A 15,624-nucleotide genomic window follows, 5' to 3' on the forward strand; every position below is an offset into this window, starting at 1 on the left:
ACTGTGTATATGACACTAGCGAGAACATTTTCTTTTGTGACCATGTTCCTATTCCTTTTTCATGACTTTGGAGAATCTATGCTGAACCTATGAATTTGGTCATCAGTAAGTGCCTCAGATATAGTGAAACACCCATTTGCATGGGGGTTTTAAGCTATGCAGATCCTAGACTTGAGGAAGAGGGATGTAATGGGAACAATTCCGAATTCCTAACCATTACAGGTTTCCACTCAAATGGAAGTATTCTGGAAAAATAGTCAGGCTGCAGCTGGAAGAAAAACAGCTCTTTTCAGTTCACCCACAATAGGTAAACCTCAATTAATGTAAAATCTCAGCAGAAAAAGAAGGCAGGCAAACAAGCAGAAACATATAGAGGCAAAGAAATTGAAAGAGCCAAAGCTCACAGAGAAAGGAAATGTCCATGATTTCTCTAATAAAATCAGAGGATAACTTTGGTGAGAATGAAGCAATATAATAAACATATAGAAAAGAGTGAGCTGGAGAAACCAGGAAATGACTGGTCTTGGCATGCCTGAATGCACTGGCAAAACTCAGAGAGTTTCAAGAGGGCATACAGATGTCAGACTCATCTGTTTGTAGCTGAATAAACCAATGTGCAACTGTTATTCTTCTAGTTAAAGATTCTCATCTTTTGCACTCAAAGATGATTAAGCTTAGGTATTTATCTGCAAATTTCATGTGTTACTTACATCAGAGGTTAAAGGAACAGCTAACATATCTGCAAGGGTAGAAACACAGGGACAGTGTCATTTTTCCCAGGGTTACAGGGAGCTGACATTATTCCTACATCCACAGTAGTTCCTTTCCTAGCTCCTAGTTGGTACTTTTTTTACATCAAATCAAGGGAAATACTCATCATTCATTATTATACATCATGGAAACCATGTGCAAAAGGGCCATCACAATCTATTAAATTAAAATGCTCAGATCAAGAACAGATGTCATGACCAATACAGGTTTCCAAAGCTAAGCAAATGCACATTTGACCAGGTGGAGGTGGACTGTCCAACCTTATATTTCTGACTGTTTGGTGTGTGACATTCTGCAGTATAACAGAGTGCTAAAGGGGGTTCATGATAGAGTGCTTTCACTTTGCCATTTAGTAGGTCACCTGCTAGGATAATAATTTTGCTAACATTAAAAAAAAAAATAATAGCCTCTTATCAAAGAAGAACAGTCAACAGGGATGGGTAGAAAATAATGTTTGCAGCTGAGAAAAACATGGGAAGGAAATTACGTTTCCTGGTCAACATCAGACTAAGGCTTTTCCATGAGGAGTGAAGGAAAAAATGGAAATGGAGGGCCAGTCATTCTACCTCGTAGAACAGAGACTTGCTCAGAGGAGAATGAAGAGCAGGCACTACTCTCCAAAGAAGTCTTTCTCTCTTTTGTGATATATAGAGAGATACAGAGATTAGTCTCCTAAGATAAACACTTGAGTTAGTTATCTAAATTTATATGATGTGACTGTCTACCAACAAGACTGAGAATGAGGTCAGTTTGCTTGCCAACAGCATACAGCAACCTGATGGTCAGGACAGTAGCTTCAGGCCAAACATTCTCTCACAGTCTGGGTTAATTCCATGATAATTGTTCTGCTCTAGTCTCTCTAGGCCAGTGTATTTTTAATATTTATGTAAAAATGGACAGCTTCAACAGGAAAGGTTGAGGGAAGCTGAGGGCAGAATATTAATCAGTATCCTTGAATCAGGGCTTCATAGCATCTTGATAATTCCAGTATTCTGGGTTGAGTTTCTAGAGCTCAGAAAATAGTTTCAACAAAAAACACTTCAAAGCTAGTACTTTCCTACAAAAAAAAAAAATCCAATTAATCAGTATTTTCCAAAGAAACAACCTTGTACTAAAAATTGCACAAGTTCTGCTTATCACCTGCAGTAAGTAGTAAGATCAAAGGAATGCGCAAACTGTGGGACCTGCCTCGAGTAAGGTAATGTGCATAATACCCTTTCACCAACATGCACAATACTAATTCCTCACTGCTCCAGGCACAATCCTGTTCAGGTTTCCTTCTTGCTGCGAACTTTGACCTACTGTTAATTACAACATCCTTTATAACGACTCATCTCCTTCGACTGGTGAGCATAAGACCTGAAAGCAAGGATCTTCGACTGAGTAATTAATCTCACCCTAAAGCAGACTCATGGTCAGATGAATCCCACTCTGAAAGTGTCGTTGGCAATCCGGGGACTGACTATCCGTACACCCTGAACACTTTCCTAAATGGATGGCATAGCTGGGGGCTGAAAACCCAGGAGCTGTGTATCCAAGTGTCAGGTAGTTCATTCAGAAATGTTTGAAGGCTTCTTCTTCAGATAAACTCTCTGTACTAGCAACATAATCCGGGGCACATTCTTGCTCAAATAATGCTGACACTGTGGGACCAAATGGATGAATATATCATTATCTGCCCTCCTTACCTCTGAGGAAGTGGGTTTGCAGTAGCCAGCGCCAAACACTAGATTCTCTAAGGACATACTGGACTGGTCTGGTCCTGTCTCCAGGTTGCCTTTACCAAGCCATGATCCTTTCCCCGGACGAGCAAAACTAAAAGAAGGAAAAATTAAAAGGAAAATCATCAGAATAGCATTGCTACAGAAGCATCACTGCTGTCCGGAGTGCTATCTCCTTTCTTAACAGGATGTGGGAAGCTTTTTTGATTTCAGGCTGACATCACAAGTCAGCATGCCCTATTTCCCATCCAAATGGACAGTACCCAGTACCTATTAGCTAAAATGATGCAAATGCAGTTTTCTTCCCTGTCATTCAGTCCAATGACTTGGGTGTTACTTTTCATTTAGAACTTTCTCTACTATCTTACAAATTTTTTTCCAGAATAGTATCTCAAAAGTACAATCTTTCCATCTATCCACAGAGATAAACCCCCTATCCTCATCAGCTTGCATCTTGATTTATGCAGCATCTTTATCTCCGGCTTTAACCATATCACCCTTTCTCTTCGAATTCCCTATAACCTGCCTTTACTATCAAAATATTTTATAATGCAACATAATATTTTATTATAGATTCAGTTCCCACTTCTGACTGGCCCATGACATCAGCCTCTACTGCCAAAAATGATAGGACTTCAGCCCAAAACCTGCATGTCCTTTTGCTGGGTGTTCCCATTCACCTGGGTGGTGTTGTCCCACACCCATGGGAGTGCAAAGTGAGTTCACTGTTCTTCAAATCCTTCCTCAAAGACCTGGTAGAGTTTAAGTTGCTTTCGTGCTGAGGTCATTAGCTCTCAGTGCTGGCCATTATAGTTGCAGTGTTCTTTTCTGACTGTATCCATTTATCTTCTATTTTATAGCATGAACCCATTAGGAGTGGAACATTTTGTTTGGAGTTTATTCAGCATCAAGCACACTGGAGTTCTGATTCATAGCCAGGGCTCTTATTCTGAATTAATCTGACCAAATGTCTACATCTAAGTTAATGATGTAGGCTGCTTTTATAATCACTAGAGAGGAATAGGCATTTCCATGGTGAGTCATCTCTTTCTGAAGTAGTCATATAAAACAGGTGAGATGAATTTCACCCTCAAAGTGCTTATTTCTTACTGGGGAGTATAAAGAGAGCCTAGAGTGACTACCTCATAGACAACTAAAGTTAGGTGAGACAAATCCCACCGTTAGTTCCTGTGATAGTATGTGTAGTATGTAAGCTGCAACGAGGCTGAGAGAGAGAAATCAGGCTACTTACAGTGAATACAATGAGCCAAGTTATTGAGTATAAGTAATGATACAAGCAACCATAACTGGTCTTAACAAGCAGATAGGCAAAGGTAGAATGGAAAAAAATGAATCACAGAGAAAAAAAGGAACACATTTGCTTTTCATATTCAGTGCAGAGGTAATGCCATAGAGCTTAGTGCTACAGCATTCAGGCTGGGATCCCCATTCACAAGCACCTTATGCTCACCATCCAGGCGTCCCAAAGCACCACCTGCCCAGGAGTCCTGGTCTCCTTGGAAGAACAAAATCTTCCACGCTGTGGGGCACAAAAGCCATTTTAAAACCAGGAAGAAGCAGAGGCCACTGAGAAGGGTCTTTCAGAGCTGCCAAAAATTTCCAACCTGGGATCGTTCCCCTACCTAGATGTGTGTCATGTGGCCCTGTCAGCCATAGTTCATGAGTTTACTCAATAGTTAAGGACAGACGAGAGTGCTGGCTGCTGTACAGAAGCACAGAACAAAAATAGGGATGCATACGCTAAGGGGACAAGACAAAAAGGGGGGAGCAGGAATACTTATTATTGCCCAAATAACAGATGACGTTCTGATGCGCAGGGAAATTCGGTGATGTGTGCAACATTAAAAAAATGAATCTCGAGTACAGCCAGGAACTGGAACAGTGTCAGAAGGTTAACCACAAATACCTGCTTCCTCCCTAAGACAAAACTGCCGTTTATTAGATATCCCCCAGCATCCATATGTTGACAAAGAGGACAACCCGTAAGGAAGACGACAGTGTGGAATACCTCTGCATATGTCTGGCCTTGTTTGTATCTGTACTAATTGGTGTGATCAAAGAAATTTCCAGCTGGCTGCTTCTAAGCAGCGGGAAGTCTTTCTACGTATTTCCCACATGAGATATTTAAGATAAAAATAAATAAATAAACTACAGCAATTACAAAGAGCAAAGAGATAAACACCGCTTTGAACAATTTCAGCTGCTATTAGATGATGCTGTCTGCCCTGGTCTGCTGAAAAGGCTCAAGGAGCAGAAATAAAAAATGATTGCTACAGTATCAGAGAGAGAGGCTTATACAAATGTCTCCTGCACATGAAAAACTCCTCATTTGAATATTAGCAAAGCTTTCAAAGGCTTTAAGGGAGAAAAAAAGCACTTTTTTAATGCCTTTTTTTTTTATTTATCTTTTGCTTTTACAGCAGAGAAGGGATTTTAATCTGTTGGTTTTATGGAAATTGATTTCGTATAGCACTGTGAAACAAAAACCTTGTTTTGGGAAACCTGCCAAAATGTTGTCTGTCTGCTGAGGGCAAGTTTAACTGGAAGGCTTACAAATTGTTGAAGTTCCCCTAATGCTTTCTGAAGCACATAATAGTTGAAGACAATTTTTATTAGCAATTGCAGGTTCATTTGCTACATCACATTTCATTTTCTGTATTTATTTTTCCAATTATTCCTGCCACAGAGCTTGTTTGTATGAAACTTGAACTTTGGTTATTTACATGACCATTTTTCCCATCTGTGAATTGATTTAATATCAGCACTTAAATCCTTGTTCTATATTTTAACCTTAGCTTTTATTTGGAAGCAGGGTAAAAAAAGTCAAAGGAGTGTATGTGTGTGTGTGTCAGAGAGAAGGACGTATGTACACAGAATTATTAACATTTTCAATATAAGAAACAATTTATTTTTCAGTTTTTTGAACTGTTCTTTTGATGCCTTTATCCCTGAGATGCATTTGTCCCTCAGAGGAGTCTCATAGTTCTTATAGCACCCATCTGTGGGCACACAGGAAAGTATGATAGTAAATTGGGTATGGTAAGCCTGTTTTTTTTTTGTTTTTGTTTTTTTTTTCCTATGGTATAACCTATAAGCTACTAGCAATCACATTTTAATAATTTTCTAATTAAGAGTTTACACTCAGGCAATTATGTCCAGCAGTTATGCTTATCTTTCTTTAATTTGTCTCTGTGCCCTTTTGATTCATACTTCTGGCCTCTGTAACAGCTTTTGGAATATATTTCACAATGTAATATGTGCCGCACTTTTCTGTTGGTTTTGAGGCTGCAGTTGGAGAACTGATTGTGACACCTTTCACTTCTTATACTGTATGAAATATTAAATAATCTTTCTCTGCTTTTTATCTTCGGCGGACAATTCTTTAGCATATACATGAGAAGACAGTTCCCTAACAAGGGGTGGATTGGCAATGATAAAAGCTAATTAGATGTTTTATTGAAATAATTCAGAATAAAAGCTTTAGGCCATTTTAATAAAATAAAGTATTCCTATTGAGATAGAACTGACCCAAAATGAAATAAACATTTTTTTTTAATTTTCATTCACTTTTTAAATTTTCTTTTTTTTCTTACAGGAAATTGAACTTCTTCAGAAACTGCAACTTTTATCCGAATGGGGGCAAAAAAACCTCCTAGCAGATTGGTGTCTGAATCTTGCTTGGAAAAAAAATCATGTATCATGTCGAACAGTGAAACTGGGAAAAAAAAAAAAAAAAAAAAAAAAAAAAAAAAGATGATCTCTAATGATGAAACCAGAAAGTCTTCTGGCTGTTCCACAGCACTGGAAGCTCAGGAAACAAATTTGCATCCCATTTTGGCCAGACACATTCTATGGAAAAATCACTGCGTCTTTGCACCTCAGTCCCTTACACAGAAAATATTGCTTATTTCAGAAAGAGAAAAAACACACACTAATAAGTCCCATGAAAGAAAAGATTTGCCAGACTGTGAGACACCTCAAAATCAAACCCTCACATCCCTCACTGACAGCACCCTTCACATTTCACTAGGAATTTCCATCCACCTCCCACAGATCTACAAACATGTAATGCATAACACACTGATTTCCCTCGCTATTTAAACTCAAAACATTAATATAGCTCTTGGCAAATTACTGTCTGGCGTGTGGCCACAAAATATGCGCATGTTCTGCTATTTGTTTTGGGGAAGAATGTGTGGATATTTACAGGTTGGGCTACCCTAACCATATTCCTCTCTTTCACCTTCACTAAGGTTATAATCAGTGACTAAAAAAAAAAATGCTCTGAAATTCTTGGGTAAAGCTGGCAAGAATTACTACAATAATAATTACAATAGACACAGACATTTTTCCCTAGATCCTGAAGCAACTCAGGATGGAACTGGGTTTGAAATCTCTACTGACTTTGAATACTGGAAAACGTTTTGGTTCATTTGTCCTGATCTTACCCTTTGTTGCTATAAAACTTGAAAGGCAAAGTCAGGTGGTGGTATTTATTTAGAGATTCTTTTTTTCCCCCTTAATGAAAGCTTGGCTCAGAAATAGATTTTTTTCTTGTGTGATTTCTCAATTGGTAGCTCAGGGAATGGCATATGAAAGTGGAGGTTTATCATTGCAGACACATAACAAATAGGAACGAATGAAAGAAAGTTCAGATGAAGAAACACCCATTATTATACAAGTATTCCTAGAGAAAAAAAATAGTTTTGTTAATAAAGAAAGTAGAGAACCAATAGCTCTTTACTGCTGAAGTTTTCCCTTTTCTTTCCACATTTCTCGCATGTTTTGAATGTACACATTATTTTATTTGTAAATGAGATGGAGGAAAATAAGCCATGAACTTTGCTACCCAGGATTACATCTGTGGCAGTTTCAGCTGTAAGCTGCCCATAACTAGGTACCAGCTACACTTATAATTGTAAAAAGATTGACCTGCATAATCTGCAGCTGGATTCAGGTAGTACATGGCAGTTCACTCACCAGTTATGGTGCTTTTGAGGAACAGGGGGATGCCTGAGAATAAAAGGATTTAGGTGAGAAGAAATTATTCAACAATAGCCCAGGTTGGCACAATTTCTCAGTGTGGTAGAGAGGAGCAGAATTAGGTCAGTGCTGAAGCCTTTAAATACCCTCCTGTGTCCCTTTGATTCTTTTTTCTCTTCCCAGAACAGACCAACCATATTGTACCGGAATATTCAGTATCTATCTGTGTCTCGGTTTCCCCACCTGCAAAATATGTGTTTTGCTTTTTCCCCATCTCAGATGCCACCAAGATTTCTTGTCTATCATACAGTGGATATGGGCAAATGAGGACTTAATTTTAATAAGTCAAAACTTCACAGTCTACTTTGGTTTTTACATAAACACAGCTCCCATTAAGTCAATGCATATTCTGAGCAGGGCTACAAAGTCTCCCCTACAGCAATCCTTGAGGCGGGTATGAACGCGGGGGAGAGGACACAGAGTTGAGGAGAATCTGGAAAGCTGAGAAAATAAAATCCCTTTCTCATGCAAACAAGAGAAACGAGATTTGCCAGCCGCATGCAAGGAAAGAGCTCACGTATTTGCAACAATTTCAAGGCCTGCTTATTTCTATGGTCAGATTAAAAATGTTTTCAAATGAAATCCAAGAGCTGCAGCAAGTATGACTGCAGATGCTCTTGCAAATGCTCTTCCCGTCGAGTGAGCCAGATTCTGCACAATCCTTAGACAAAGCATGGATTTGGGGGCCTGTCTTTACTGGCAGTAGCAGTCTGATGCTGAAACATGTCTCTTAAATTTCCAGAAAGCTTTCAGGTGTAAAATGTATAAATCTTCTGAAGTCACTGGATGAACTTTCACTAGAAGATTTGCCAGCCAGATCCTACTGTCCCTGCTGCCTACAGGGAAATACAACATTGCAGTATTGCATTTAGTATAGAAAATGATTTGCTATTCAGTTACTTATTTCAGAAACTATTTACATGTAGTATTTTGTCTTATACACTTGCTCCTCTTGGGAAAGAGTGGTGCAAAGGTTTATGGAATTAATGAAGCAGGTAACCATGTTTCTTCATGTTTTCTTCCTTAAAAAGTCCATTATAAAATGGCACTGAGCTTGCAGCACGCCTGAGACTGCTGTGGACCTGAGCACCATACAAGTGGATATATATCTTTGGAAAAGGAGAGAAATCTTTCTTGACATGTGAGCTAGATTGGCGCAAAGCACCTTTTCCAGCTACTGTTTCTGCGCTGATTACTAGTGGATCCACTTATGGACTGAATTAGTTGTAAAGAGAGTCTCAAGGAAAAGTCAATGCCTAACACCAGAAGACATATGGATCTATACAACAAGACTAAAAAGACAACTGGAATCCAGAAGCCCTGACTCCTCCTCACCTTCCTCCTGCAATTGCCTAGTCACAGCTAGCCCCCAGAGCGAAGGAAGAGACCGAGAAAAGTATTTAACTTTTTTTAACTTAATGCCAGTGCATTTAGCAGGAGGGTGCTCTCAAACCTGAACATCATTCATGGCTTCTCTCTTTTTTGACAGGCTAGCTGGGATCTTGTTTGGCCGTCCTGAGCAAGATGAGACTTTCCAAAGTGAACCATTATTTCTGCAACGTCAGGAGAGATGTGCCAATGAGCATCCTCCCGCACCCCAGAAGTTTGAAAATACTACTTCATGAACTGCAGTTGCCAAAAGAGCTCAGAGCAGAACCCCCTTCCCTGCACTGCACCTCACATCCTCATTCACCCTCATTATTGCACTTCTGTCTCAAAATGCATAATTCTGGACTCGGCCTCAAGCAGTCCAGCTTCCCCAGCCACTTCTAGGGTGCTTTTTAAGTAAGTTGTAGTAGCCTAAAGGTCAAGACGGGAGCTTTTAACCAAGTTATGGCTCAGTAATCTGAAATAACAGTTCAAAGCAGTCCAGCCCCTGCTCTAGCCTCTCAGAAAAGTCCCTTTTGCAGCCACGCTTCAACAGGACACATCTGTGTAGGGAGCCAAAAGAGGATGTCATGGAAGAGGCTGGAGGACCCCACGGTGCTACTGATCATCCCGCAGCCAGACCAAATATGCTGGCTGTGGAGAGAACAGAGCTGCAGGTGAGCTGAAAGCAAGTCTGCCTCGTTGCCCTCCTATTTAGGCTCTTATCTCCTTACCGAATGTGTAAAGCCACTAGCAGCTGCCATGAATGGTGACCCCACTATAGAGAAAAAAAAATTGAGTCATTAAATTTCCATCCAGAATCCTGCAAAGGATCCCAGAAACATGAATGTCACCTATTCTCAGTTTGGTAAGAAGTCAGGGTTTCAAAATATCAAACCTAATAGAATATTTACTATATACCAGGCCAAAAGCATGCTGCAAATTGTACTGTGCGCCGCAGGGACAACCGGTCTGGCCCCAGTGTTTCCACTGCTTAAATATAGGCACAGGGGAAGGACTTTGGGAAAGAGGATCTAATTTGCAAACAGAAAACCATATGAAAAGCTGAGTCTGCAGGGAATTTGTGAGAAGGTGGTTGTGTTCCAGACAAAGTTGTTTTTCAGGGCAATTTCAGAACTGGAGTGATTTTCAGTTTTACATAATGCTTGAATTTTGTTTTCAGGGCAGGTCTAAAACTGCTATTGTCTTACACATAAATGCATACATGTGTGTAGAAATAATGTGTATATACATGTAAAATACATGATGTAGGACAGTTTAAGATAGCAAACTAAGATATAGTGAAATATAGTGTATATATTTTTCAAAGACAGTGTAAATAACCTGTGGTTATTTTTTTCTACACTGTGACAAAAAGAAAAGACTTTTCAATCATTTGGGTTCTATTGTGATACAAAAATCAAGATCTACTTTTACAATTCAACCTTTTTTCTGTGTTCCCAATAAACACCAAATGATAAATGCTAACCAGAAAAGCTCTGAGCTGAGAGAAAAGCAAATATGTTTTAGTGGGCTAGTTTTGTTTCAGGATGCTTGGCACTGACATTTATTTTATACTACCGACTTCACACTGATTTATATTTAGAGAATGCATGATATAAAAACCCTTAGAGTTTTGAATATTTATCAAGAAGAAGATAAATTCCAAGTATCACACTTTAAAATGATTATTACTGGCTTAAGTGAATGAAACTCTATATTGTGTTGTCAAAAATCTCCATTCCACTGCATTAAGTAAAAACACTATTCTTCATAAATGTCCGCAAAATCATATTTCAAAAGCTATAATAATCTGACTATGGAACAGTTGCTCATCATGCGATTTATGTCTAATGGCAATAACAACTCCCTGTAGCCCTATTCATTAGAGGATAACAAAGCACTGAAAACAGTAATTAAGCCTGATAACTATTGTTCTACCATTCTTTTATATAGTGGAACAATGGGTAAAATTGAGTCTGAGTCAAGTCTGAGTAAAACTATCCGGTTAGAAGTAGCCTGTTACAATCCAATTCATTATTAACAAGTCAACACATAGCAGGAGCGAGATACAGCAGTTACCTGTATCTCCGCTGAGGAAGAAAAGACAGATCTGAATTCTTGTCACTCTGAGGCACTAATACAATTCCCATCGCTGTCACAACGCAGTATCTGACAATCTTAATTCATTTTATAGCCTCGTGTGCATGCAATGCCTCTCTATATATAAATGGAGAACTGAAGCAAAGATACACTAATTAGAAACAGGAAACCCAAGAAAAGAAGAGAGTCTGTCGTCCCAAGTTGGCACTCTATGTTAGAGGTCCATTTTTTTCTTTCTGAAACAGAACTCTTTGCACAGTATCTGACAAAGTCAGTAGTCTCCCGGTCACTTGGTAAAAACGACGAGACCTCGCTAGAGTGAGGGAAGTTGAGCAATGCTGAACGCTGCGGTTTGCTTTGGGAGCCCAGGAGCTCCCTCCCTTTCAGCATTCTTATCTCGCACGATGACAGGATTGGACACAAAGTAAATTGCCAGACGGACCTTTGCTTCCCCTTGCCTGCTCTAAATATTAGAGGAAATTGACCTCTAGCCCTGTTTTATTTGAAGGAGTTCTGAATTATTTTCTTGTTGTTACCAATCAGATAACATAAATCACACCTAGACCCCGTGGCAGCTGGTGTTACACCGCTGCACAGTTAAATGATGCTGCAAGGCAAAAATGCTACGGTGGCTTAACCAGTACTGCCTCATGCATTCTTCCTTCCAGTCATGTTATATATTATGCTAGTGCCCAGAGGCCACAACCGAGATTACCATCCTAAATGCTTTACAAAACAACAGAAAAAAATAATGTTAATGTTGTTAGATGCTTTTTGACTAAAAAAGAAAGGCAGACAAGAAGGAAAAGAAAAAATTCACTGTCCTCTCTGCTGATTTTGGATCAAGCTCCAAGAGTCTTATCAAAGGTACAAACCTGTGCTAGAGACTGGATTCAAGAATCCTAGCCTAGGACCAAAATAACTGAAACTAAATCATTCTCTCTGCTTCTAAGATAAGCAGATGCACTGGGAAGAGGAATCTCCTCTGTCTATCACGAGGTATCTCTGTGCCCTTTACCTGATCAGAGGCTGGTGTAATGCTACCAGTGACGCATGCACCGTGACGGATATCACTGACAGGTGGAAATAGTCAAACATGACAGGAACATGGTGGTGCAGGCCTCTTCGGGGATGGAAGTGAAGACACAGTGTACGGCTGCTAATCATGGGGATCACTGGAACATCTCTCAGCCTGGAAGAAAGGGAGATGTACGGGGGTTAGTGAAACCTCAAGTTGTCACAGTCAATAACACATTACAGGCAGCAGACCGGGAGATGGCTTGTGCTGAATTTTTATCACTTCTCAGTAACAGTCACAGCTTCAGAAATGTTTACATAACTGATGAGTATCTTTTAATTGTACCTGCGTCTAGCAGAAATATAAATATTGTGAAGCTACTGTACAAAAGAGAAATAGTTGTGATGCAATGTGGGATCTCCCCCAGTGACTGTGCTTGCTGCCCACCTGTGCACTAGCTCTGGAAATATCAAGAGCTAATGAATAGCAGAGGGAAACAGAGTCAGCAAAGTGCTGTCAGCTAATTTGAGTGTTAATACCCAGGATGGAGCAACAATTGTGATTTTTAATGCAAGAACCATCTGCTTTTTTCAGGCAATCTGTGAGACAGAACCAGTTCAATATCAGAGAGAGACTATTCAGAGTACCTCTCTAGATATCTGATCTTCTGAAAAAAATTGTTACAAAGGACCAAAAAAGCATCAGATGAAGTAACTGCAAAGAAGCATTACAAGCAGGACCTGGCTCCTCCTCTTTTCAGTAAAACAAAAGGAAGACTTATTTTTAAATATTTATTATAACTATTCCAGAAAATTTTTCCTGAATGTGCAGTCAACCACATGACATCTAAGTTACCTACAAAGCAAAACAATGAGATGTAGACCTGAGGCTTTACACAACAACATCCTTCCAATGAAAATTGTAATACACTTCTAAAGAATCACTATTTTACAGCATTAAAGGCACATAAAGACACAATACAAGCAAATTGTTTTGCAGCGCTAATAATGGCTGTGTATAGTGAGAAGTGGTTCAGTGAGACCTGTGGAACATGCTTATATACATATCATTAGTATTTTTAAAAAACAGAAATCTGAGTAATCATTCAGATGACAACAGAAATTAAATGTCCATGTTAGACCACAATTTGATATTTTTTTTCCTCCCTTCCAGACCCATCAACAGCACAGTTGATGGTCCATTTGAACTTGTCTCAGAGAAGAGAGTTTCACCTCATGTATATTGAAGATAAAGGAAATGTGTCCCTTGAAATCTCTTAAGGTGCTTTATGGATATGAATAAAATCACATAGGGACAGTCTTGGCACAAAATCCAGCTTGGATGATTTCTCTGCAGGCCCTTCATAAATGTTGCTGAAGTCATTGGAAGCTTTTGGTGGGAGCTGAGCGAGGCTGAATAAAGTCACTTTCTGGTACCTCTTAGGAAGAGATCAAAGTCAATGGAAAGACGACTTCTTTTCTGAATTATTGAGACAGCTTTGGTCCTTATACAGTAAAGCACTTAGCATGTTCATGCATCTATAGTCAGCCAGAACACCCTTAAATGCTTCCTGGGAGAAATGTGTTCCTGAACCACAGCCTCTGCTCACACAGAGGTCAGTGATGATGTTCCCTTTGACTTTAACAGGAGCAGAGATGGAACAATACTTAATACCTTTGAAAATCGCACACTTAGAAAAATCTTGTTGCCTAAAAGGGAGAGTAGTAGATACCCACTTCAAACACAGAAAGGAGAAACATAAAAGCTTGTATGCTAAGGCAGAGGAAAGGCATACCAAAGCTATCCTTTTTTCCCCAAGGACTCTCTCGCTTCATCAAAGTCATGTACCCAACAGAACAAATCCCTGCATTATCAACTGAGCTCTAAAACAGCACTTACTGTTGTTCACTGTCAGTAAAGTGCAGGTCCAACTTGAGCTGAAAATCTGCCTCGCTCAATGCGTCTTCCACCTACAAAAGAAGAGAAAGGCAAGATTACCTTTATAAGTTGTCCCTCACAGCACTGAAGACAGAGTTAGATAGTTTTGTCTCACGAGAGCAAAAGCAAAAATATGCAGCACCAGCAACAACCCTGGGAGAGTAGCAGAAATGAGCAAGTGAAATAGCAAGTTGAGGTAATTGCCAAGGGAATCAGAGGGACCCACAGGAGCCAGAGGTGCTGTCTGCCACCGGCAGTCCTGCCATGTCAAAAAGTCACTCCAGGAGAGTTCTTGGGTGTTTGCACAGTGAGAGCCTCCAGGCAGTGGAGTATTTCAGAAGCTCAGCTCTGTCACCAAGACAGTGTTCATCTGAATTATCTTATCAGCTGAAGAAGAGCAAAGACCGTGTTTCCTTCTCTATTCAGAAAACACCATGAATCCTGCTGGTCTCTAGCAGTAAGTAATGCAAAGTTCGAAGCTCAGTGCTTAAAGCAATCAGAAATGAAACTGTTAATTCTGACAATTTCAGATCTCATTATTCGCCTTTTAGTTTATTTCTAAGCAAGATGAGGTTTTTCTGCCTCACGGTCACCCTTTCAGTCTCTTTATAGATTCACGGAGGAAATTTGTCATTGGTTCACGCCTAGACCATTTTCTTGGCAAAACGTGAAGGCTTTTGTTGCTGTTTTAAGTGAAAGCTTCAATTAACAAAAGTTTAACTGTTCATTTTGTTGGTGCTGAGCATGTTTATACATGGTAGGATTCAGCTCACTGAACACACCAAAGATATCACATGTGATCATAAGCTGACTCACTGGTACCTTCATCTAATAGATTCCACCAGCAAGATTATCCTTTTTTTTATTGTTAATGAAATATTTTAATTGGATTTTCTGAGACAGCACATGAGATGAGCTGTCAGTTGGTTACATTCACCCTGCAAAAGAATACACTCAGTAACACATCTCCCACCCTGGCACAATTAAAGCAACTGTAATCTACTGAAATAAATAAATTAGAAGGAAAGAAGGATTAAGCTCCCCAGAATTTTCTGTTTCACTCTTCTTAAATCTCTTTTCTTTCCCACCAGTGTAGGTTTAGTGGGATAAAATTGTTTGTATTTCTAACAAGTTAAACTGAAACATGAACAGGAAATTCATTCTATCACCAAAACAGTCCTGTTTCATTGTATAGGCATTTTTTTCCCTGTATACCAGGGTATATTAGAGATGCACAGCAATACAAGTGGAGAAGTGGAACTGTTCAACTGGGGACCAGGAGACACTTCTTTTTATCCAATTTTAGCCACATAAAAGTGAAATGAAACATCTAGGTCCCACCTTTTGTCAGCGGAAAGGAGCAAGTGCCTGTATACAATGAGCTGACGCATCCTAAAGCAAACATCTAAGACAGGCAAGTCTGTGCCTGTTTCTTTCCGACAACAATAAATGGAGCCTGGACAAATGTCTTGGTCCAGATATACCTGAATTTTAGATGATTTAAGTTAAGCAAGTTAAATTCTATTTCCTCCAGCTCATTAGCACCTTAACAATGGACTTTATGAGTAAGGCACTGCAGACAATGTCAAAGTCATCTAGGCCACTCTGACAGGTATGATTCATAAAATATATGGCATAAAG

General features: G+C 39.5%; 1 protein-coding gene across 1 annotated transcript in view; it reads right to left on the bottom strand.

Moving 5' to 3' along the window:
• Positions 1 to 15,624, bottom strand: part of FAM135B (family with sequence similarity 135 member B) — a 154,256-nt gene that overhangs the window by 66,604 nt on the left and 72,028 nt on the right. The window contains exons 4-6 of the mRNA XM_026113690.2: positions 13,945 to 14,015; positions 12,046 to 12,219; positions 2,460 to 2,586 (exon numbers count right to left, since the gene is read on the bottom strand). Of these exons, the coding sequence (XP_025969475.2) occupies positions 2,460 to 2,586; positions 12,046 to 12,219; positions 13,945 to 14,015 (372 nt within the window). The remainder of the gene's footprint in view (positions 1 to 2,459; positions 2,587 to 12,045; positions 12,220 to 13,944; positions 14,016 to 15,624) is intronic.

The sequence above is a fragment of the Dromaius novaehollandiae genome, chromosome 2 (genome assembly GCF_036370855.1).
Source record: "Dromaius novaehollandiae isolate bDroNov1 chromosome 2, bDroNov1.hap1, whole genome shotgun sequence".
Classification (NCBI taxonomy): domain Eukaryota; kingdom Metazoa; phylum Chordata; class Aves; order Casuariiformes; family Dromaiidae; genus Dromaius; species Dromaius novaehollandiae.